Here is a 25,548-nt window from a genome sequence, read left to right as displayed (position 1 = left end):
TTGATAGGGCCAAAAAAATTTTATCGACACTTCAAAAAAAAATTTCAGTAAAATAGAAAATTTCAGTTGTCTATAAATATCTCAAAAAAAGTCAACATATTTTGAAAATTAAATCATGTAAAGAAAATGCCAATCTAAATAACTGGTAAAATTTTCAAGTATCTACGACTTATACTTTTTGAATAATAACAAATATTTAAAATCGTTTGAGGATAAATCATTATCGTTACGCTATTTCGAAAAAATTTAAAACTCAAACGCACTTAAAATTTTTCCTATAATGATGCTTCGAGTTTTCTCTATAGCTACTTGAATAGGAAAACTTATGGAAAACTTAGTGTCGTATTTTTAATCCTTAGTTATAAACACAAACAATTTTACGATGTTTCAACTTCAAAATTACTTGCAAATTTTCGCGTTTTCGACAGATTTAGTAAAAATTTGAACTATAAACGTTTATAAAAAAAAATTGTGACTAACGATTTTTAATTTTTTTTAGCTACAATAAGAACAACTCATAAGGAACCTTGTATTAAATTTTCAAGTTTTTTGGTTATCCAAAATTTTTTTATCGACACTTCAAAAAAATTCTCATAAAAATCGAAAATTTAAGTTGTCTATAAAATATAACTCAAAAAAGTCAAAAAAAATTTGAAAATTGAACTGTATATAGACGACACTAACATAAACATTCGGTGAAAATTTCAAGTATCAAGTAGTGATTAGTTTTTGAATTACAACCATATAAAAAAATCGATTTGGTCGAAAACTGGTTTTGCGTAAAAATTCCCGTTTTTCCATCACTTTTTTTTTGTTTTTCTCGATTTTTTTGAAAACTGTTGGAAAATGTTTAATTTTAACCTCTATAATGCACCAAGGATATTCACTTTTACAACGGAAACCCCCAAAGTTTGAAATCGAAGCATTATTTCGACTAGTTATGCTGTACACAGACACAAAAACAAACAAACACACAAAAAAAACACACACATCATTGTAAAATCAATACATTCATCACTTCGTTCAGAATCTAAAATTTAAATAAATTATTCATTTTAAATATATATTTTCTAAAGAGAAACATTTTTAAGCTCTATAATTGTACCTAATAAATGTTTCGTGAAATACTTAAACTATTTTTCCGTTTCTATACTATATATTATACTCATCAGAACTTCAATAAAATTTCTAATGAGTGTTCAATACCGCAGGTGAGTATACTTGTATAATTTACAATATTTTTATCTATCCTATGAGAAAATACTTGACACATTAAATTAACTTTAATTTATAAGGAGTAGGATAACGAAAATATATTATTAACTAGCTTTTGCGTTTGCTATTATATGAATGTATAGTCTTGGGCTCGTTAAATTTATATTTTTCGATGCAAATGTGCATGCAGTACTGTTGCATTTTGATCTTTTAAAACCTCAAGAACTCAGCCAAAGGCCATCTGCACGCACGATACCATGACTGAAAAGTTCGTTGATTATTCGTGTGCAACAATAACTACATATTGTGTGTGTGATATAAGATTATGCATTTTAATGTAATGTCGGAGTACTTGGAGGCGGGTGAACCCTTGTAATTTGCTATGGCAAAAAAAATTAGCTAACGGTTCGGATAACTGTATGTATTATATATAATGTTTACATGTAGCAATCAAAAACCTTCAAAGGAATAAAGTGCTTCCTCCGAATAATTGACCCGCACGGCGCACGCGTATCTATATATTTTTTTATAAACTACGAGTTTTAGATCTACTGTTATATCTAATTAAAATATAATATTATATGATTTATAGGTATTTTATTATAGTCTGATTTGAAATATTATTGTCAAATAATTCATTGATAATGTTTTTCTTTACATTTTAAATAATTTAATGAAAATTAGTACTAAATTTTTTCTACACATATAAAATGCGCTATGAATCTATGATACAGTTTTAACTTAGGTACATTTGGTTATTACTTATTATTAACTGTTAAGTAAAATGTAATTATTATAATGTTTAACATTTCTTAACATTAAATTATACATTTTAATAGAATATAATTATTTATTTGTATGTTGGTATATTACATAATATTGAAATGCAATTTAACTCAAATTCGTTTGATGTATTCCAATTTCTTACGTATTTTTGTAGAATTCCAAAATTTAATTTTAATATGTAAAGTAATGTATCTTGTAAAGTTTTTTTTTAAATTTAAACTTGTAGTCGTTTGTAAAAAGGTTTTTTTACATATTCAAACATTTCAAACCTACGTTTTATGATCACATCTTAATTTTGCTTTTATACTTCATTAAATTAATAATCTTATCCGATATACGTTTATTGCAAATCATTTTAACGTAGCTTAACTAAGATCATCATTGATTACATGAGAATTGAAACATCTGTGTGAAAATCAAGTGATTTAATTTTCTGTAAACAAATTTACCAATAAAATAAATTTAAACATGAATACATAACTCTTTTAGACTGAAACTTAACATGAATGGAATTTACCAACGTTTCCATAGTAATGGTATGTGTAATGTGTATAAATATATATTCGGAAATAAATTTTCTTTAGTGTCTTTGAATATCTACTAAGTGAGCAGATTTTGGTTGGTACTCAAAATTATTTTTCATCTGTATAGTAAATAATATAGTTCACTATAACAAAATAATAATTGTTACCTGTGATTTTTTTTTTAATTTTATAATACCTATTCTTATTAATACTATCTTATAAAATGCATTGTATGTGAGCGTGTGTAGGTATACGTTTTTTAAGCTCATATATTATTATACCCTTTTATTTGATAGTAATTAATCACTGTTTTGCAATACTCGTTGCTACTTCATTTTTCCGACACTATTTCATTGTACAATTTTTGTTTTTTGTATTAATTTACTTGTCTTATTATTGTGTACAAAGAATGCATAACGACACAGTTGACCCAAATCATTGAATATTTTGTCTGGAACTATATGTTTTAAAAAAACATAAAATACCGGTTTTGTTTTGTCCACCATTATATTATGAACTTGACCTCTACACTGCCGACAAACGCATAGCATCTGACCCGTGTAAATGGGAATTTGAGGAGTATACTATAATTATTCTAAATATATAAAAATGTAATTCTTGGAGACGATAAAAATGATATCCTTTATAGTTTGTATACGTAAGATCCAGCGGCTCAAGAGGCGAAAAAGTTAAAAATTCATTTACATTAGAACAAGAACAAGAAAAATGTATTCATATAGGCTCTAATCTGTTGATAGTATTTTCCAGAATTAATCTCTATACGATTTTAAAGTAAGGTTATACTTGAGCTATTTGGTATATAGTTTTGCTGTTTAAGACAGAGTACCTAGTTGCTTGACTAATAAAATTAGACAAAATTATAACCCTCGCGGCGAATCATGTGTATCATACCTATCATGAGCCAAATGTTTATTAAAATTAATTAAATCCAAACAATTTTTGACCACATTAGTGACGATAACGAATAGCATTGTAAAATATTATTTGTAAGATAATCGATTGTATACAATCAAAAACTATTAGGCATTTATGAAATCATACAAAACAAAAAAAAAAAATATATTATGAGTTACTTTTTCAAAGTGATCGGCTATGGGAATAATATATTATCTCCCTGCAATTTTATAAGTTGTTCATAACATACGCCGTGTTGTGTCTTGTGTGTAATATGTAATATTTTTTTCCAAAGTTTTGATACGATTGTTCTCGGATAATAGTTTGTATTCGGCATTTGAGTGTTTGATAATGCAAATTGCGAGTTATGGTCGGTTCAGATTGTTGTTAAATTATAATTTTATATCAGCTTATTATACACGACGGGTAGTGATTATCTTGTGAGCATACTTGGCGTTTTAAATGTATGTTTTTTTAAATGTAAAAATTTAATTTAATTTAATTAAAAATTTTTTTTAAATGTATGTTTTGTAAAATAATGATATTTTGTAAAAATCAAAATCATTGGTCAATGTGGTATTATTTCACATTTCAAAACCGTTTAAACAGTACTTATTCATAATAAGCATATTATGGTATGTTGTTTAGACTCATTGCATAGTCGTATAAAACAATGCGCGTTTAAATATAAGCGATCGATTTAAAACACAACGGCATGCAGTGATGACAAGATAATGGTGAAATAGCGATAAAATAACGCTCCTCCATCACTTTCACTCGATTGATAATGCTAAATGGATAAAAGAAATTCGATTACCCACGACTGCAGTTCGCTGCGTCATAATATTTGTTTTTTGAAATAAAGGCTATCACGTATTATAAAATACGCTTTGATTTTTATTAATATATATGATTTACTGTTTTGTACATTTACATTTTATTGACTAGTTAAATAGGTTTGGATTTCGTTCATATTTTAAACAACAGTTTGTGCACTGTGCCTAATCGCTTACCAATTTTTGGATAGCGCAGGGTACCACCACATGTATAATATTATGTACCTACAATAATGTGTGCACCTGGTTTACCCGGAATCGGACTGCGGAATGCGTACAAAACTGTGACGAACCAGATAGAAGCTCTTCTTCGTAAAAATGGAATGTAATGAGCCGTGGGAGGAATCGCTTATAGGTAGTATATAACAATAGATTCCGGCAGGCGTGGACTTGGTGTTACTGTAGGAATGTAATTCGCATTACACATTTTAACAATAAGCCCATATCTAAATGGTGTTCAACAATAACAATATATTATTATAACATACGGTGCGGTTCAAATCATATGTACAAGGGTGTAGTTTTTTTTTTAATATCGTAAATTTTAAATGTATCAAAAATCTCGAGTATTATCGTATTATATTATTAGGGCCAAAGGTTATAATGCAAAAGGATCAATCGAATATTGAACAAATCGAACTTCGGAACGAACAATATTTCTTTGTTACTAACAAACGTTAGGTTAGGTTTAAATATTATTTACAATAGGTGCTGAGTAGTCATATATGTATAGAACAGAAAATCGAAAATGTGCTTACACGAGTCCTTATAGCCATGAGTTCTAGAGTCGCAAAACACGTTAATATATCATGAATAATTGGTTTTCATATATATTCAGTTATACGTCAGAAGATACTTATAAAATATATATTCAATACACTAGATAATTCTCTTAACGCTCTAATTCGTTCGTCCTTATGTTTGTTAATGATGATTATCTTCAACATCCGTCTTTCATCCCTTGATTTTTACATAGCATCCTATTTTTGTATTTTCATTGCCTGGAGCAAAAAACTCTCCTGTACATTTCTACGTAAAAATATATATTCATATTGTTGTACAAATTTTTTTTAATTAATAAACATAATGCAGACGAGCCCACGAGCCTGAAATGTTTTGAATATTTTGATAAGTACCTGTATACGGTTTATCTCCATTTGAGAGTACCTTATGTGTATAACATATGCTATATGCTACATGCTAATATGCTATACATATTATGTATCAGATATAATATATAATGTACAATGTATGTGTACTCGACTCTCGTATATCTGCTCTCCTCCGTTTTTACCCAGAAAATATTAGCGTGGATCACGTCAGATTTTCTTATGAGATGGTTCGCGCTGCGCTCTCCGTTGTAGTAATATCAATATTCATAATAATGATATCAAATATGAAGTAGAAACACATAACTTGACATCATATATTTTTAAACATCTAAAGTATATATTTTTTGCATAAATACGAATATGTCGGGAGAGGGTTGGGTGCAATTATAAACACCTAAAACACCCCCATGGTATACGCTATTTGATCACTCCGTGTATAATAAATCTCTAATAATATATTCTTACTCTTATGTTTCGCAGGATGCCCCGGATCGTCATAAGTTGACCACGGTCGCCGTTACGACGGTATTTGTGCAGTGTCCACCGCGATCCGGACGACACGTCATCGCTGCACGATCGAGCTCAAAAGATCAGCGTCTGCAATAACGGACGTCCGCCGCGGTACGGACGTGCGGCGGACATGCACACGGCGCGCGCCGCCAGCGTAACGCCATGCCGGAGCTGTCGCCGGGTGTGTTGTTGTTTTTCGCCACATCTGACGACCGCCGCCATCGTTATCGCTGTCCTTCCGACAACGACGACAACGACTTTGCAGCGCCGTCCGCAACGAACGTCATCACCTTACCGGCCGCCGGCGCCTCACCGACACCATCTGCAGCTGCCGACTGTTCGGCGTTTTTCGTCTGTCATCACCAACGTCGCTTAAACGACGCATCATCGACCGCCGCCCACCGCCGAAATGACAGTGCTAAAGAACCGACGGATGATGGCCGGCCGTCCGTTTTCCGTGAAACGCTGCGTGGCGGCGCTCATGGTGCTCGGCTTCCTGTCCATATTCTATTACACGCACTACCTGAGTTCACCGATTGCGAGGTATAAATCGAAACACGTACCTATATCGTTATATTTTATTCTGACGTACAAGTACTCAGCAGAGTTGTGGTCTCAGTAAAATTTTCTGGAAAAGTGAATTCGTTTGCATTTTATTTACAGAGGTTTTTTTACTGTTTAATGTTTTTATAAAACTGAGAGAAGTCACTCATATTAAAGGTACATTTATTACAAACTTATAACAAATGTTATAATGAAGGGATTAATGTAATATATGGATAGTGTTTACACAAAACATTTTATACTTAGTATTTTAACAACTTGAGATAGATGATATATAATTATTATAAACGGAATTATAATCATCATTTTCACCGCATTAATTAATGTTGGAATTAACGATTTGAGGAAAAGGGTTGCTAGCTAAATGATTTAAATAATTTACCAATTTATAAAATTTTACTAATAAATGTACAAAAAAATGTATACCTAAAAAGCCTATATCATTATGTATAGGTAATAATTATTGAATGTATAGGGTCCAAGTTTTATCACATTTGCATATAAAAAACGATTAGTTTTTTTTTTGTATAGGTTTATATTATACGTAGGTACGTTAATTATTAGCCGGAAAGCCGTAAATCCGTTTCTTCGTTACAAATGAAATATCAAGATTGTTAGGTGTAGGTACACATTGGTACTTTTATGAATATCATTTTAAAATTATTATTCTAAACTCTATATGCTTATTTCCTGCATATTTAACGTTATTTTTTTTATCGCAAATTGTATTATAAATACAATTTTTAACACAATAAATAAACTTTTTCATATACGAAGATTAGTCAATATTAATATTTATGCGTAGTACCTAGTATCTAAATTTGAAATAAACCCATTCATGCCACCATATGGTTTCCCATTTATTAAAATGCAAATCTAAGATAAGTTAAGTGCATATTTCTTGGTTTTTATGCGTTGATTTTTGTTTTTATAAGTATATAGCTACTGCTACATGCTTGCATGCGGTATTAGTATATATTTAGTACTTTAAAGTACAATGACTAAATATGTGTGTAAATCGACTGCGCATTGATCACATACATATCATGTATTTAACTATATATATTATTACTATAAAGATATAAACTTATAATATATAATAAAAATATAAACCCCATACTGCACAGCTATATTACATGCTTTTTGTTAAAATTATTATTTTAGTTATCAGTACAAGCGATGAGTGTGTATATGGTAGTTTCATGAATATATTTATGAGTGATTCCAAAAATTTAACCATACTAAATCTGCCATCTTAACTCAATAAAATATAAAGTGCAGGAAAACACTTGTCTTAACGGATGTGACTAGCGTGATTGAGTAATATTTTCGACCCTAGCGTTTTATTATAATCTTTCAGGGGTGATAAAAATAATTAGCTTTGTTATTACTATTATTTTGTTTTGTTTGCATAAGTATATATTTATTCCACAAGCGTTTTTTAACAACAAAAACAAATTTTATTATGGGTTGCGAAAAACAAGATTTAAATATTTGGAAGGGTGCAGGAACTAAACTAATATAGGTAGTTGAATAAGGTTGAGAAATACAACGCGCGTGGTTCATGTTGCAGCTCTCTTTCATCTCCTCATAATAATAATAATAATAATAATAATACAATAGACGCCAATGTAATGCGTATAACAGACGTTTTTTTTAATACATTTTCTTTTTAACCATTACCACCCGGACACAGCGCGTGTGTGGCCGTAAAATATTTAAAAATGTCCAAGTTATTATGTGTAAGAACCTTACCGTCCTTACCCGATACTTTATTGCCTTGTATACTATAATATAATGTATTATGTAATATGTATATTAAATTTTTTAATATAATTATTTTTATTATATGGCTAATCCTTATAGTAATATTGTCAATAATTGTTGGCCACATGGTATCGTTTTAAAAATTTGTATTTTTTTAAATATATACATGTCCACTTATAATATTCCACTATTGTCACGATTCTTACATATATTATACAGGATATCTAAATCTCAAGCTGGTATACCTAGAATTAATAATTAAATTTCAATTACAATTCACTGAATTGATATCGGCACATAATGTAATAGTTATACTATTATACTAATAGACAATGGTTAATAAAGGATTAGTTATTAAATTATTTTCTTATTATTAATATTTATGCACAACAACATAATATTTGCTATACTTACTTACAACCACACATGTATATTGTATAAACAATTATTTCTATAAGTAGTATTTTGTCAGTTGAATGAGTTTATAAAAAAAAAACTATTGACAATAACACAGCAAAAATCGTTTAGATCAGCAGCACTTACAGCGTTTTCTCTTTAAACCGTGCACATCATTTAATATGGACATACACATTCACGCAAAACCATTTTATTTTTTTTTCTGTGTAATATTAGTGTAAAATCAACCATTGCAAAAATTATAGAGCGTATAATAATTTTAAGGTTACGACATATTAATTTGTTTAAAAACCATTTTCTTAAAACAATTTAATACCCTTTTAAATTACCGACTACAAATTGTAAAACCTTAAAAAAATTATCTTCTAAAATTCTTGTAGGTAATAGATAATGTTTTATTTCACTCGAAGATTACTCAAAAGTCACAAAAAAACGATTTTACATGAATGCGCTGTATCTTTGTATTTGTGCAGGTTTTCACAGAAGATAAATATTTCGCTGACATTCAAAAAATTAATTCTTCGTTTTTATAACGTCTTATAAGTTGACATTATTTAATTTCATACTAAAAATAACGTGCATTGCAATTATTAGTAAAAAATCTACGAAAATATAGAAGACTAAGAAAATGTGTCTTGGGTTTTTTTAAAAAAGATAAATCGTATTTTTATTATTTATGAACAAATATTTTGACTGAACTTAATGATTAAAACTCTGAATAACATATTTAAGTATATTATGTAGGTATGTTAGATAGAGAATTATTTTGGTACAGCGTTCGAAAGTGATAAATATAAAAAAATCGTCGCAGTCGGTAGGATTCGAACCTACGCTCCCAGAGGGAATCTGATTTCTAGTCAGACGCCTTAACCGCTCGGCCACGACTGCTTGATGACTAAATTTAGGATAATCGTATGCATTTAACGATACTGGATATATAATAATTGCATATTTTATTATTCACTGAATATATTTTTCATGGTACCGAATATTTATAAAAAAAAAACACTCAATATTCTGTAGTCTTACTGTTATACCTTGTACGACGTACGTGTGTCGTGTACAGACGTTTGTAAACGTTCCTGTATGATATACAATATAAAATAAAGATACGATACTTGAAATTAATATTAAATACAACACCGTTTGACAATGTCTTTAATACCAACGACAATTGGACGTCATTTTTGATTTGTATTTTGTCTACGCTATGATGTATGAGCGTTTGTAACCATATTATATATATTTGTGTGTGTAATTGCATTCTGGACCTGAATAAGGGTAATAAGGCGTCACTACGTTCCTTGGTTAAACTTTTGATAGGGTTATTATTTTAGTCTCAAATTTTTCTGCAAAGACAAAATAAAAAATGAAACTTTTTAACCGAAATTTTATCACGTTATAACTTTATCATAATCCATATCATTGTATAGGCGGTAAATAGGTAGACGCGTCGGTGATAATATTATGTTATGCGTGAATTTCGTTATTATTTGTTACAATTTTACAAATATATTATACATACGATATTTTTTTTCTAACAGACTACAAAGGCTATTTTATAGTCTATTTATTAATGGTAAATACCTATGTACATTTTTGAACCATTATGCTATATTTTGACAAATTATTTTATTCATATTTTGTCTGTAATACACGCAATTACACAATATTTCAAATAATATTATGCTTAACTGTAGGTACTGTTCTACAAAATGTAGAGATTAGTAGTTTGTTTAGTATTTTTTTTTCCATTAGGTTATTTTATATACCCTTACAATCTTGTATGGCTATTATTATAATGTTTTTTCTTTTCTTTAAAACTTTAGAAAGTTGTTAGGTATTAATTTATTAATTCAATGAAAGTTCTTTTGATATCTCCTGGTTTTAAATTTTATTTTAATCACTTGCACTGTGTAAACCCTTATCTACCGTTTAACATTGTTCATAGATTATTTTGATTTTTTTTTTTCATTTTATATTGTTTTGACCGGACATCCTGACAAATATGATATTTTATTTTCATATTTTATGCTTCGAATAGTTTTTCATAAATAAGACTTGCAACGTCTGTTGTTTTTTCTGTGATATTTTTTAAACTATTTAGTGTGCTTAGTGTGGATTTTATTTGTATTTCAAATTTCTAAAAATAATTCATTTTCAGATAAAATTCTGAAAAATGAATGTGCCTAGGGATTATTTGGGTCAACCTGGTCTTTTATACAATATATTATAATGTAATACTTATTCACTTATCTTTGTTACTCATATTGTTAGTAAAATACATAGACCTTATACTTAATCTACATATATTATACTATTAATAATTATTATTATACATATAGTATAGTATAACTTCAAAGGAAAAATATCAATCAATGTTCAAATAATATGGGCGAATGTAAGTTCTTACACGAGACCTAGCAGGTAAAAAATACATATGTTAGTTCCTACACTATAGAATAAGATATATATTTTGATTTCGAAGTATAGTTATATTACAGTACTTAAGTCTCAAGGCATAATGTAGCAGATTCGTTACAATATTTTAAATATACTTTTCATGAGCTATTCAGTCATATTGGCTGTATTATTGTGACTACCATATTAATGTAGTCTTCTAAAAGAATATTTAACTGCGTTATACTAACTCAACCAGAGTAATTCTTTTGAGGGCACCAAGGATATAAATTGAAATATATTATTGTTGTGAGGTAGCGCGTACGAATTTACGTATTGTATTAAAATAAAATACGGTATTGGTAATAAAAAAAAGTAGTTCATACTTACGCCATAGCTGCTAATGGACGTTAGTTGGTTCTATTTATTTTTCATTCAAAAATAACTTCGTAAAATAAATATTTTGTAAAAAAAAAAGAAATCGTGCAACTCATTAATTTTAAATAATTTTTGTTTTGTACGTATAAAATAAAAAAAATATGCATAATAAAATATTGTTATTAGGTGATAAATACCTAATGTATAAATAGTCGGGTTTAATAAAGTTTAGGAGTAAATAATTAGGCCTGTTAGTGTTAAATGTGAAAGTTATTTTGGTGTTTTTTGAATTTTAAATAAGTTTCCATTTTAACTTTTTTTAACTCCAGTAAAAATAAACAAAGGCGAATGGTGAATGGATATAAATCGTTTTGTTTTCGTATTTTTTATTGGAACAACTTCAATATAGGTATTTTGTCTGTTATATTATTTTCAAACAAATCATAAATTAAATAATTATAACCTTCTATCTTAATTTTATAAATAATCTCTAATAAATAATAATACTAGCAATAGTAATAAGTTAAAATAAAATATTAAAACTTCAAAATTATCTGATTAAATTTGCTTTGTACTTGTACTAAGGTAACAATAAGATGCCATATAGCTTCAGCTCAACTGCACTTTATAAATAACTTGACTTCAGTAACTATAACTAGGTACTTATATTATTAAACTGAATAATACACATTTATTACTAATACTTTTACTTAGATCTAATAATTATATAAAAATAACTCTGGTTATAACTGTTAATAAAATCGATTATAGTTTGATATTTTATTATTTGGATTGTCATAAATGTTTTAAATTATATTTTTCAACTAAAATAGGTAGGTCTACCTATTCATTTTATGTATTCACCGTGATCTAGGGTGCTTTTGCCAAAATATGAGATTTTATTCGTCTGTTTTAAATCAATTTACATTATAAGTTTGTTAAATTTATTATAATACACACATCTGGTTTATTTTTACCAACTATAGGTACGTTTATACATATATTTAAATACTTCAAATGTTTATGATATACACTCTTAGCTGTATATAATATCATACTGCTGATACAAACCACTGCATGAGCATGATAATTTGGTGTAAATATTTCAATGGGCAGTTGTGTAAATAATTCCTAAACAAATATCCTGGAATGTTCTAAATTTTTACGACCAATGTATATTTTGAATCATAATAAAATAATAAAAATCGTTCGAAGATAAATCTTTATTAGATATACCGTATACGATTCGTTATACAATATTGTTGAAATTTGAACTTACGCCGCTCATAAAAATTTATAATATAATGGGTTTACGCTAATTTTTTGAACATTCCAGTAAACAATATGACTCATGAGAAATCTTGTACTACTCATTAGGCCTTTTATAGTTTGGTGTTAAAAATAAAAATAATGAATTTTTAACTGAAAAATAATTTCTAAAATGATTGAACTTAAAAAGTACCAAGCTTTTACTGCTCTTAATAGTGATGTCAGATACTTAGGTACAAGCATACGAAAAAAACAACACTTATTACGAGTATTATAAAACCAACTCATAATTAATTGTTGTTTTGCTCAGATCTAAGAAAATTTTAATTTTAATTTTATCATCGTAAAATATAATTATAAAATATATAGGTACATTAGTGAGTATTATGCGGTTGTGTGGCCTAGATGGTTATTGTTATTGTGCATGGTACTCAGACACATCACTTAAGCTGGAGCCTCGCTCAGACTTTATTTTTATTTGTGTATATTACACTTATGTTTATTTTTTATTGTTACGATAATATGATGAGTTTCCTAAGTATAAGTACTTATAAAATTTAATTGGTATAAAGTGCTGATTCAATTTCTTAAGATGGGTACTATAATAATATTCTACTAATAGTGCAGGGTAGTCTTTTATTTCATTAAAATTGAGTATTTTTCTGTGCAGTATAACATTATTATTCGAAATATTAAAAAATACTATAATTTCACGTTGCCCTGAGAAATGAGACAATAATTAGATTTATTCAAAAGTCGTTTAATTTAAAAAAAAAAAAAAAAAATGTTATTTGGGAACGATCTGTTTGATTATTTGACTATAATTCTGACACGGTACGCAGCGGGAACAGACAACGCAGCGACCGGCCTACCTTTTCATCAACCTCCACCACGGGCGACAACGACGTGACATCGTCGACTTTACCTCCACGTCGAAAAGGCTAGGCGGAACGGGAAGACAGGTCGTACCGGACGAATACCGTCCGCCAGCGATCCGCATATTTTTCGTGACCGTCTCACCGACAACTCGTCCAGACTCGATATCGCCAGCACACGGTCCGACGTACCACGACACATTTTTGTTTTATTTACTTCCACTACAATGATTGTGTACTATTGTATACATAATCCATATTCTGATTCAATAAAACAATTAACCGCAACAAACATACTGAGTGCTGGTGTTATTTCGTTTGTCGACTTTACTACTATACTTCCTCAGCGACCGGCTCACAACGAACGTCATCGACCCACACTCGCCGTAGTCATCATGCCATTTCAATTCATACATCCGTGATAGAATATAAGTAGTACTGAGTAGTAGTTGAGTTTTATTGTTGTTATTATAATGTCGAACTATGTGTAACACAAACATATTATAATATATTATAAATATAAATGATGGTTGTTTTCCTAGATATTTCGAAGATTTTTGTGGTCTAATATATACCTACTATGAATTGTATTTTTCCTCGTTATCCGAATTAAACGTTTCGCGCGTTAGACGTTATTAGTGTACTATGTAATACCTACGAACGAATTTTCATCCACTTTTACGAGCACGTACATTATTGCCTCCTTTACAAGGTTTCTAGTATATGTTTCCAGACAGAGTTATTTCAAATTAAAATCGCATATAATATTAATGTATAGTGTACACTGTACACAGTGTATGCTGTTGGTGCAATCATACGTTATGTCTATTTCTGAAATTGACGTGATCATGGAGTGTGCGTAGTGCGTAGGTATAATAATGTCATTATCGCACATTTCATTCGAGTTTTGATCTAAAATTATTATATAGAAACTCAATTTTATGTTATATATATGAGACGAAATATCATCAGCGTCTAATTCTTGTACCTAACACGTGTAAATAATTCATGACTTTCTTTCTACAACTTTCGCCATAGCCATATCATGTACAATGATCAAGGTTTTCGGGGATGTTTCAGTAAGTCAAATTTTTATGAATTATACCTATACCCGGTCTAGGCCGATTTATTCATGTCTAGGTGAATTAAAATTATGTTCGGACAAATTTAAATACACGCAAAGTTACACCATTCATGATGTCCAATACAGGTTACGTACCTATCTATGGAATATTGTATATTATGTAATATTATTTAAATGTGATTTAGGCATCCAATTATTCAATCATCCTGATACATACCTATCAATATATCATATACATAACTCATACATAATTGATGTACTATATATGATATAAATATCATCGATATTTAACTTTTTGAAATTTTGAAATTTTAATACTCAGCGTCACTATTTATAAAATACTTATTAAAACGGTGGTGATTTTGTACAATATAATAATTATTATAGCTAGTAGGTCTAGAGAAGTTATGTATTCGATTTGCCAGGCGAGTAAGTGACCGCGTCGAGACCAAACACTACTCATTAGAATTATAATTGGTGCTTTTAGGACGTGGATTATGTTTACTGCATACAACAACTAAACTTTGGCAAAGGATTATTTCGATATAATAAATAATTTTCTCGAATGACCCAAGTTATACTTCGATTACACTCCCAACTAAATAGCCCCATTTTTTAATTGTTTATCTATACGGTAACAACAATTATAAAATATTGTCGTGGCAATGGTATTATTAATATTTGTTTAGGCATATTGTTTTATTTATTTATTGTTAATAGTTAACATGTGATAACCATAGACTTCATAATTCTTATACGATAATTCGTACACACAATTAATAACAAGATATATTAAAATATTAGTGTCATTTTTAGTTGATTTTTTTTTTAATATTGTCGATTAATTTAATATTAAAATTTGGGCAGCAAATATGAATGATTTTACACGATTGAAACAGAATATAACTACAGTAGTTTCGAAATAAAATTTTAAGCCAATTTATACTATAACGATTTTTTAATTTTTTATTTGAAAAAATAAGCGATAGGTGATAAAATAATTAATTATTCTATTAATTATACTCATATTATTTATAGCTATTTTTTTTTATAAAATAATAATATTATTTATCCTATAAGAATAATTAATTAAGTAGTTAACTTACTTTTAAACTCTGATATCGGTAGCATATATATTATATCTTTTTGCTTAGTTTTTTTCAGGCTAAAAATTGTGTTTATTACATAAAGTACCTACTTATTTTATTATAATACATTATATATAAATATAAAGATAAATCATTATTAATTTGGTAATATTATTGTAGAAAATCATACGATATGTAATACCTACACAAGTACATCTACGTAGTATTGCATTATACTTGCTATTATGACCGTGTCTTTATTACATTTTTTTACCTACCTGAAGTATAAATATATCATTCATCCGCGAATATTATATTAAAAACTTGTCGTCTACGGTAAAGTATTTAATAATGTGCATCACGTTTAAATCTTATAAAAGTATAAGCCTATTTAAACATTTAGTTTGTATTTAACATTTAAAATACATTAAAACAAATTTAACTTCAATTTCCTCTCTTTTTATGGCGGTGATGACCACTCGTGCACCGGTTATTTTGCACATTCGTCGGATTTCGGTGGTAGCCATTAAAATCATAAAGGTCCTCCACATTTTCAGAGGACTGAATTTTTTTATGCATTGACGATCGGTGAAGTTAATATTTTGTGGTGGCGTCGTTGTGTTATTATATGGACCCGAAAGCTTTGCATAAGGTTTTTGATGTCATATGCAATACCTTTCATAAATCAAAACCGAAGAGTGTTGAAAAAAGTGGTCACAAGGACCTAAACGGGATAACGCGATATGAGGTTTAGAAAAATTCCTGTTTATGTGTACTGTAAAAACAGATTTGGAATATATAATGTGTTTTTGAGAGAGGATTTTGTGTAAATAAATATAATAAATTATATTGTTATACTCAATATTATATATGTAATTTACATTGGCCGAAAAATAGAAACGAATTATTATAAACGAAACGCGGCTTTAATACTCTAAAAATACATATTTTATAATTTCAATTCGTCGCCGCGACGATCGATTTTGATACACATTTTGTATATAACTTATGATACTGCAGCAAAAAATACAGCACAGTGCAACTTTATAAAACATTAGCTATATACATACACGCAAACACTAAGTTTTTAGCTTCAATGTTGAGATGTTATCAATATAAGGAAATTTATGACAGTCGTCGTGGTAATAATTATGCAGTTTATTGAACTGTAAATTAGATAATTTTATACGAAATCTGTCATATTTTTGAATAAGCTGTTGTTCTACCATTGCGTAGTAACGTATATTCTACATATTATATACTTGCATATCGCTATGTGTGTTGGAATCCGAATTTATTTGTTTAAAATTATTTAAAATTAGTAAATTAATTACACGAATACACAAACATATAATAGAAAAGATATCTACGAGTATATAGTGTCTTATCAAACATTTGCAATCTGTATATTAAGAAATAATTAAGATTTTGAATATTTTCATATATAATAATATGTAACTACAGTTTATACAAATATAATATTATAACCAATGCAATTAATTAGGAATAAATAAAGATGTAATTTGTTAATTATACGTAATTATGTTATCTCAAAATTTAGTCCAGCAAACATCGTTCAGATAACGATTATCCAGATATTTCTGGCCGAGACTAGATCATTTTCACGATATAACAATGTATTATAACAGCCAATGGATGATGGTAGTAAAAATAATATATTATTTACTCATGGTTATAATGTGAATATAATATTATTAATATTATCTTATGATATTAATTAATGATTAATTTCATATCAAATTTAAAACCGTATTATTTCGAGCGAAAACTCAAAATAACACACTAATTCTATATGATAATATATTATCATGAATATTCTATGCAATCAAACTATTATTATTGTGCTGATGTTTTGAGAACGCCGTTGCTATCAACTTATATATTATGTATGATTATGTTATAGGAAAAAAGTTATTTTCCATCAACTACTCGGCCAACGGCTGCCAATGAAATGGAACTTTATTTTAAATAAATTATTCAAGAAACTCAATAAACAAACTTCATCCTATTGAGAACGTTAAACTTTGCCGTTCCAATTTAACTGTAATATAATCTCGGTATACACTTGACTGTTATTGAGTTGTATTCACGAGAAATTACTTATGCATACATCACGTACATGGTAGCTGGTAGCCAAACTCTCATCAAATAATAATTTAGTCTGTCCTAATATTATCTAGGTATATGATGTTCATATAAAATAAATATATAAATATATTGCTATTATTTTGAATTTAAGACTGAAGACAATTTTCAGCACAAATTAGGTTAGCCTAACATAATATACATAACTATTTTGGTCGTTTACACTGTTTCAGTGTTTCGCATCATCATTGTATACCAGAATTTTTTGAATAAAAATATTTGTTTTCGGTGTTTAATTATATCGTTGTACCTGTAAAGTATTATAGCTGTACATGTTTACCAATATTGTTGATGGTAATAATAAGATGAGTTGCAACTCGTAACTTAATAACTAAATTTGGTATGGTAAATGCTATCTATGTGTTGATTAAAATCTATAATAGGGCTAATATATCGTATAAATACTTTATTTTTTATATATGAACATTATTTGAGTTTTTGATGATTTGATTAAATTGAGACTTGAAAAAAACGAATTTTTTCATCCGCAAAATTAATCTACTATCCTCGTGTATCGTTGGTTGAATTCCTAAACCTTTGCAGCAGGAAATATTATTAGTTTTTAAATAGTATGTAGACTTTTTTATTTAGACTGGTTAAAAAAAGCAACATGAAATAATTCAACTTGAATTTATAAAAACATTTTACACTTGACATACAATACAATTAAGAATTTTCTATTATCATAAATTTATATAGGTACTTTGTTTTAAGTTTATCAAACTTTTAGATGTAAATAATAATTTAAAATACTACATAGTTTCATTTTTCATTTTCAAAACATTAAATAACTTAGTACTTTAGCCCACATATTGGGTCTATTCAATTTTATTGATAAAAAAATATTTTATTAACATTTTTGTGATAGAATTAATTATTGAACTAAATATAATATCATTATTTTGTCTTGGTAATAGGTGCTAGAATATAAAACTAAAATAATAATAACGCGTAACACGCAAAAACTATAACATACCAATTTATTTCTCCGAGTATAGGTACTTACTTCAAATTAACAAACCATATTCGTTTGTAATTTCCTGCAGTTGGTAATATATTTTTATAGAGTCTGTACCTACGCATTAAGAAATTTGAAATAACTGAAGAAATACTTTGAAACTTTGTGGTTCATAATGTTTTTGTTAGACAATTACGTAATAATCATTTGTTCATTACCTTTGTTTTAACATATATAATATCATTTTGTCCATAACTTTTATTAATTCGTTTGTCTACCTCTTATAATTACTACTTATGAGCTTAGTTACAGAAAATTGCTTATATATATATATATATATATATAAGATATAGGTAGTATATAGATACGGAGAATAATAAAACTTAAAGAGATGTCTATATATTGTTCTATCCCTAGTTATTTCGAAGTTTTGTTCTTTCATAATAATATGTGGGTAATACAATACGTACACGTGGTTTATTTATTAATTTTACTATAAAAGCAATATAAACTTTTGTTAAGGATTCATAATTTATATAATTTATATCAATAATTCATAATCACAATAAGTGATATTTTTCATATTCCAAAGCATTGATTCAGTTATTATTATGATTAATAAAATCAATGATCATAATAATACATATTATTATCCTATGTATTATTCGATTGTCGTGTCAGAATAATAAGTGTTTGGAAAGATCATTTTAACTTATTATGTTATTTTATCTGGCTGGACTATAATAACAAAAAAAAAAAAAAGATTAGTGATTCGTATTTGAATAGTGTTCTTCTTATTTTTTTCAAAATAATAATTAAAATACATACATTCATAATGTTTATAGTTTATTGCTAAAACGTTACCAAGTATTTGCTATTCTATTATAATCACATAAACTTCTCAATTATTTTTACAATTGGTAAGTATAATGTATTATGGAAGTAGACATTTTAAAACCGTTATACATATTATATGTATGTTGAAGTGTTTCGCTAAATATTTCAGCTGAATGGTGGTCTGAAGTTGAAATTGGGTTTTTTAGTAGTTAAAGGCAATGACGAAATACATATTTTGATAATATTTAAAATTGTAATAAATGTGCTTTTAAAATACAATTTACCTTTTTTTAACTACGATGCTAATTTTTTCTACAGATTTCGGAAAGACGATTTTTTGTTTAAAAAGTCGTTTTCCAATAATTGTAATTTTTACAAATTTGACAATGTTAAGGTACCTAAATCTGCTTCAGATGTATGAATAAAATTATAGAGTATTCAATATATTATTTAGTAATTTTAGAAAACAATTTTTTATTTATACTTAACCGGTTTGTTTTTATTTTTAAGCTTGCTGATGCGACGGGAACGAAAAATGGTTCGGATGCGTCCGTATGGCATGTGCCCTCATTTCCAATCCACGCCGCCAACTGATCATAGACCGCCGCACCAAGGATCAGGCGATGGCCATCCTAGGACCGACGCTAAGTTATTATTACTTGTTGAGACTGCATATCCGAGACTCGGCAGGGAACTGGCCGAGACACTCGTCCATAATAGACTGAGGTAAGAAAACAGAACTTTACTATACGCATCTCACTAGCGGAAATAATGTTGATAGATAATTATTCTCTCCGTCAAATTACTTTGTTTACTCTCCAATTACCAACTCGTCTCGTGTACATTGTTATTATCGACCTTTCTCTTTCTTTTTGCATTGAACAAAACTATATTTTCTGTTAAACATTAATTTTATAGACATCGTACTATCTTATGTAATATCCCGTAAAACAAATATTGGTTTTTGATTTGTAGTAAATTAATTTAGTAATGTATAGTTTCCAAAACGAATATACCTCAGAAGTTCTTTCGGCCCTTAAAATATATTGCACCTTATAAATTCTTATATGCTGTCTTTTGTTAATAATAAAAACTAAATAGTTATAATTTTGTAAACACTGAGCCAGACATAATTTTAAAGTTAATAACTATATTTTTTCCAACTATAAGTTGTCACTTTATTTTGGATAACACTAACCTCCTCTCAACATGAACAAATACTTCTTCCTATTTCTTTAAAGGTATGGTTTCCCCCCAGCGTCCAAACGCTCGTGAACCGGGAAAGTCACCAAATCTAATATAAATATAATTGTTGAACAATAATGTATACACATTATACACTGGCGTGAAACACTTTGCGAACATCGTAAATTCTAAATTCCCTTATTGTATGCAATTAGAAAATAAACAATTATGGACATTTTAATGTACTTACAAATTTTTATGAAAAATACATTTTTTGAGAAAGTTTTTAAACAACGTTTTTGTAATTTGTTTAAAATTTAATATTATTAATATTATAAGTATCGTGATTGTACTGTAACTGTAGATATATTCAATTCAATTTCACTTTGTTTTTATTAAAATATACCTTCAACTTTATTTTTGTTTTTATAGGATTTCAGTTGAAATATTTTGTAAAACTTTTGATCATAAGTTATAACTAAATCTAAAGTTGTGCAGTATACTGTATAGTGTATCACATGTTGGATATACGAGTAATTTTGTTTGAAATGTTTCGAGGCATTTGAAGTGTCTGGAAATTCACTATTTTTGTTTCATTTGATTGTTAGTTTCCTGAAAATCTGGAAAATATATTATTTTAAAAGTGTATGCCCTTATTTACATTTTACTTGGAACGCATATTATGTATAATAATTTATTCGAATGTTTATTTTATTGTGATCTTTATTTTTATTTTAACATTTGGCTTTTGTTATCTTAAACAATATAAATATGTTTTGAATGCTGTTAAAAAATCTTGTGAAACAAAATTATTAACTATTTATTTTATATTAAACTTACGCGTAATGTAATCGACAATTATCATACCTATAATTATTCCAAAGGAAACTCCTAATTCAATCGAAAGTTCTATTTATGGTGACTTGATGACATTGTAATTTTAATTCTTTAGACCCTCCAGCCGAATGTTAATCATAATTAGAGTTTTTATTAAACTAAACTTGTTATTGTAAGTTATATTCCATCGCTTTTATTAAGTTGATACTAATTTGCATTAAAGGCAGCTGTTATAATTTACGAACTCTTTAAATTTTAGAAAACTACCGAAAATTCATAATCCCGTCATAATCATATTTGTTTTTAACTAAAAAGTTAAGTATTTCATTCTGAAATTCGCTTTGCATTAAATTTTGCTTTAGCCATAAGATTTTTTAGATATCTCATTATATTTATAATTAATTCATTATTTAATAAATATTTATGGGGAGAGGGGGTTTTTTAATGATTTCGTTGTGCAACATTAATTTATTCACTGACATCTTTTGGAATTAACGTTCTACAGCTGATTTAAAATTCAACAACAAATTGCGAATACATTGCAAACCCAGTGTATGTTATGTGTAATATTAGAGAACAACTCTAACTGCAATAATTTTAAATCAATCTATTCGAACGCCGAACGATGATGGAAAACTATTTTCCAGTCACATTATATTATAATATATGTATAAAGCATCTTACTGTGCGTGAGTGAGTAATGACATGATGTTTTCTTGAGTTTGGCATCGGATTAATCCTTTGCAGCGCGATATACCTAATAAGTAATTGACTTTCAGGCCGGTAAAGAATACTTTTAAAAAGTATTTGAGTAAATACTCAAATACATTTTTTTTTTGTATTTAACATACTACTTAAATACTTAAATTGTATAGTATTTAAATTACTACTCTTGTAGTTTAATAAAGTCTTTGGAATATTTTTTAAATACTTTTGGTTTTTAAAGTAGGTTTCTAATTAACATAGGTATTTTACACACATAGTAGGCTTATAATTATTTTTATTTTATTTATTAAATTAATGTTTTTATATTTTAGAAACATAATGTTTTCAAAATTCAATATTATGACTAGAATTACTCATATTAAACTTAAAGTAGATAATTAACTTTTATTTATATATAATTACTTAACTGTAAAAATTTAAATCACACTTTCAACAAACAGACACATTGTACACATTTACGAACTACTCAACTACCAACTACTAACTACTGTCTTTTACACATTACACATGTCATTAAATTAATAAATAAAACGTCGCATACTTGCAGCTATTTAGTGGAACAATTATATTTTTTCCGTGATCCCACATAACCATTATAGGCAGGCATTGTATGATATGATCACAGATCAGCCAGCAGAACTTATCTAATAATACAAAAGGAAATATTGTTATTGAATATCTATTTTTAGAAATCTTTGGGCTTCAACTAACACAGAAATACAGAATATTAAATAAAACTGTTATTCAAATATTGTAGTTAGCACTTGTCAATAATATTTTTTCAATCAAATATTTCGAATAAAAATAAGGTAATCGAAAAAAAATCAAAGTATTCAATAAAAATAAGTATTAAATACAAAAAAAAGTATTTAAAACATCATTCAACATGCTTTAGGCTGAAAGTATTTAAAAAGTTATTCAATACTTAAAAAATTATTTGAATACTTTTACTCAAATACTTTACAGGACTGTGGACTTTGCCGAGCATATGTTTTTGATACGTCTCAAGTGCGTACATATTTTACGAAATGATAATGATAATAATTAGATTTAAATATTTAACAAACCCCGCCTAAAACCCTAAAATCAGAAAATTACGGCCTTATCAGCTATACTACAGAATAATATTGTAAAAAATTGGTACTTGTATTAGTTATTGGCGTTATTGCTAATCATTTCGAGACAACAATCAAACCTCTTAATATGTTAAGCGCTTATTCCGCTATTTCGAAATGATCGAAGTAGACCCGAATAGGTAAGAGGTAGGGTCACGGTCACGTGTGTCTAAACGTCGTTTTAACTTCTAGTTCGGCGTTGAACTTATTCGTGTCAAACTGTCAAAAGTTTTGCTGTGTGTGTTTTATCAATTATTACACGATGAATGTGGTGCAGGTGCTCATAAGGCGTGAATATCCGGTTTTTTCTTTTTCTAGTTCGCGTAAAAGGTTTTTACTTCTGTGTTACTGACGAGATTAGAGTTTTCATATCTCTTGATTTAAGTTTGCGGGCTGAAATGTGTTTTATATTATGTGTTAAACCAATTTATTCGATCAAACTTGAGATTTCTGTATAGTGGACACCGTTGGCATAGGCCGTAGTTAGCAAAATTTTTATTTTTTAAATTTTTTTTAGGGGGATTAGAGTATAAATATGTTATATTATGTACTAAAATATGAATTTATAAAAATATTATTTAAATTATGGACATGATAAATATTTTTAAAATTTTGTTAACTACATAATCTTTTATTTCTTCCTTAATTATCATAATTTATTACCTATACTTAAGTTACCTACAAGTTATATATATAAACAAAAGAAATCTACTATTTTTTCGAGAATTACATTTCCACTAATCGAAATAATTTAATTTTGTATATTCGGGCTAGTATAAAGAGCATTACATGGAGCATTTTCGATTTAATTTTTTAATTCAGAATCTTCAGATTTAACACGCATTCATAAAATTGCACGATAATTACCGTCATTTGTGATAGGTTCAATATTGTTTTGCTTTAATCACCAAAATTTTAAGAATCCCGAAATGGCATTTCTTGCCTTCCCATCATTATTATAGTATTCACTATTGGATGAAATTTTTTTTTCTTCAATCTGTTCTTTTAAGGTTACATCAATTTGTTGAACAATATTTGTTAGTAAACCTCTTTGTATAAATCGAAAGTGTACAGCCAATTCTACAGACTTTTTATGATACAAGTTAATTGAATGTGATTGAAAAGTTTCCAACGCATTTTTCCATTTTGAAAAACTGTTTGAGACCAGATACCCTAATTTAACGTGATTTCCTTTTCCTGCACATTCTCGGGCAAAAACTAGGTACTCAATAATTATATGAAACGCCATTTAACAAATCTGAGAAGGTTAATGAATAATGATCCATTCAATGACGTTGGAATGTTAAATTTCATTTACCACTCACAGGAAATTCATAATCTTTTGGAAGACACCAAGGGTTATTAATTAATTGTTCTTGATACTTAACCTACTAATACTAACATTTAAATATTTTCTAATATCGAGCATACTAATGCTGGGTTGCATAAACGGTCGATAAAAACAGTTCAATAAGATGTGATATCGGTTTGATAAACAAGCTGATAAACATCTTTATTGAATCCACAAATTAGTGTTCGGTTGCACAAATAATTCCTTTAAGTTCAGTGGTTCGTTCGTTAACCATGGTTATGTGGTTATTGATTACAAAATCATTTACAAAAGTGATAAGTCAATCGATATTATCATTAAAAACACACTGTTATCAGTTCAATAAAGTTATAGAGTTCTTTTTAATATTTATCGAACCAAAATCGGGCCTTCAAGTTATCGAACCGATAGCAACATATTTATTGGATTGATAAAAGATAAAAATCGTTTATGCAACATACAATATTCTTATCCATCCCATTTCTGATTATCGAAGCGATAACTATTTATCGATCGTTTATGTAATCCAGTATAACAGAGTTAAGCATTACTAACTGATGCACTGATCTTCAACGTCCCCGTGATTATTAGAATTTGAAATATTCAAGCTATTAATTTTTGGTTGTTTAATTTTGACTTAGTAGAAACCCAAGA

The 25,548-nt window shown here is 28.0% G+C and overlaps 1 protein-coding gene and 1 non-coding gene across 2 annotated transcripts in view; one reads left to right on the top strand and one right to left on the bottom strand.

Annotated features, from left to right (window-relative positions):
* Nucleotides 1–6,161: 6,161 nt before the first annotated feature.
* Nucleotides 6,162–25,548, top strand: part of sfl (N-deacetylase and N-sulfotransferase sfl) — a 43,103-nt gene continuing 23,716 nt past the window's right edge. The window contains exons 1-2 of the mRNA XM_015517122.2: nt 6,162–6,441; nt 20,212–20,427. Of these exons, the coding sequence (XP_015372608.2) occupies nt 6,308–6,441; nt 20,212–20,427 (350 nt within the window). The 5' untranslated portion in view covers nt 6,162–6,307. The remainder of the gene's footprint in view (nt 6,442–20,211; nt 20,428–25,548) is intronic.
* On the bottom strand, nt 9,453–9,534 carry TRNAS-AGA (transfer RNA serine (anticodon AGA)). Its single transcript has one exon. It is a non-coding gene; the product is annotated as a tRNA-Ser (tRNA).

The sequence above is a fragment of the Diuraphis noxia genome, unplaced genomic scaffold (assembly GCF_037042655.1).
Source record: "Diuraphis noxia isolate RWA-SAM2 unplaced genomic scaffold, SU_Dnox_SAM2 contig0002, whole genome shotgun sequence".
Classification (NCBI taxonomy): domain Eukaryota; kingdom Metazoa; phylum Arthropoda; class Insecta; order Hemiptera; family Aphididae; genus Diuraphis; species Diuraphis noxia.
The sequence above is the reverse complement of the archived record's forward strand: the minus strand, read 5'-3'. Positions and strand labels throughout refer to the sequence as shown.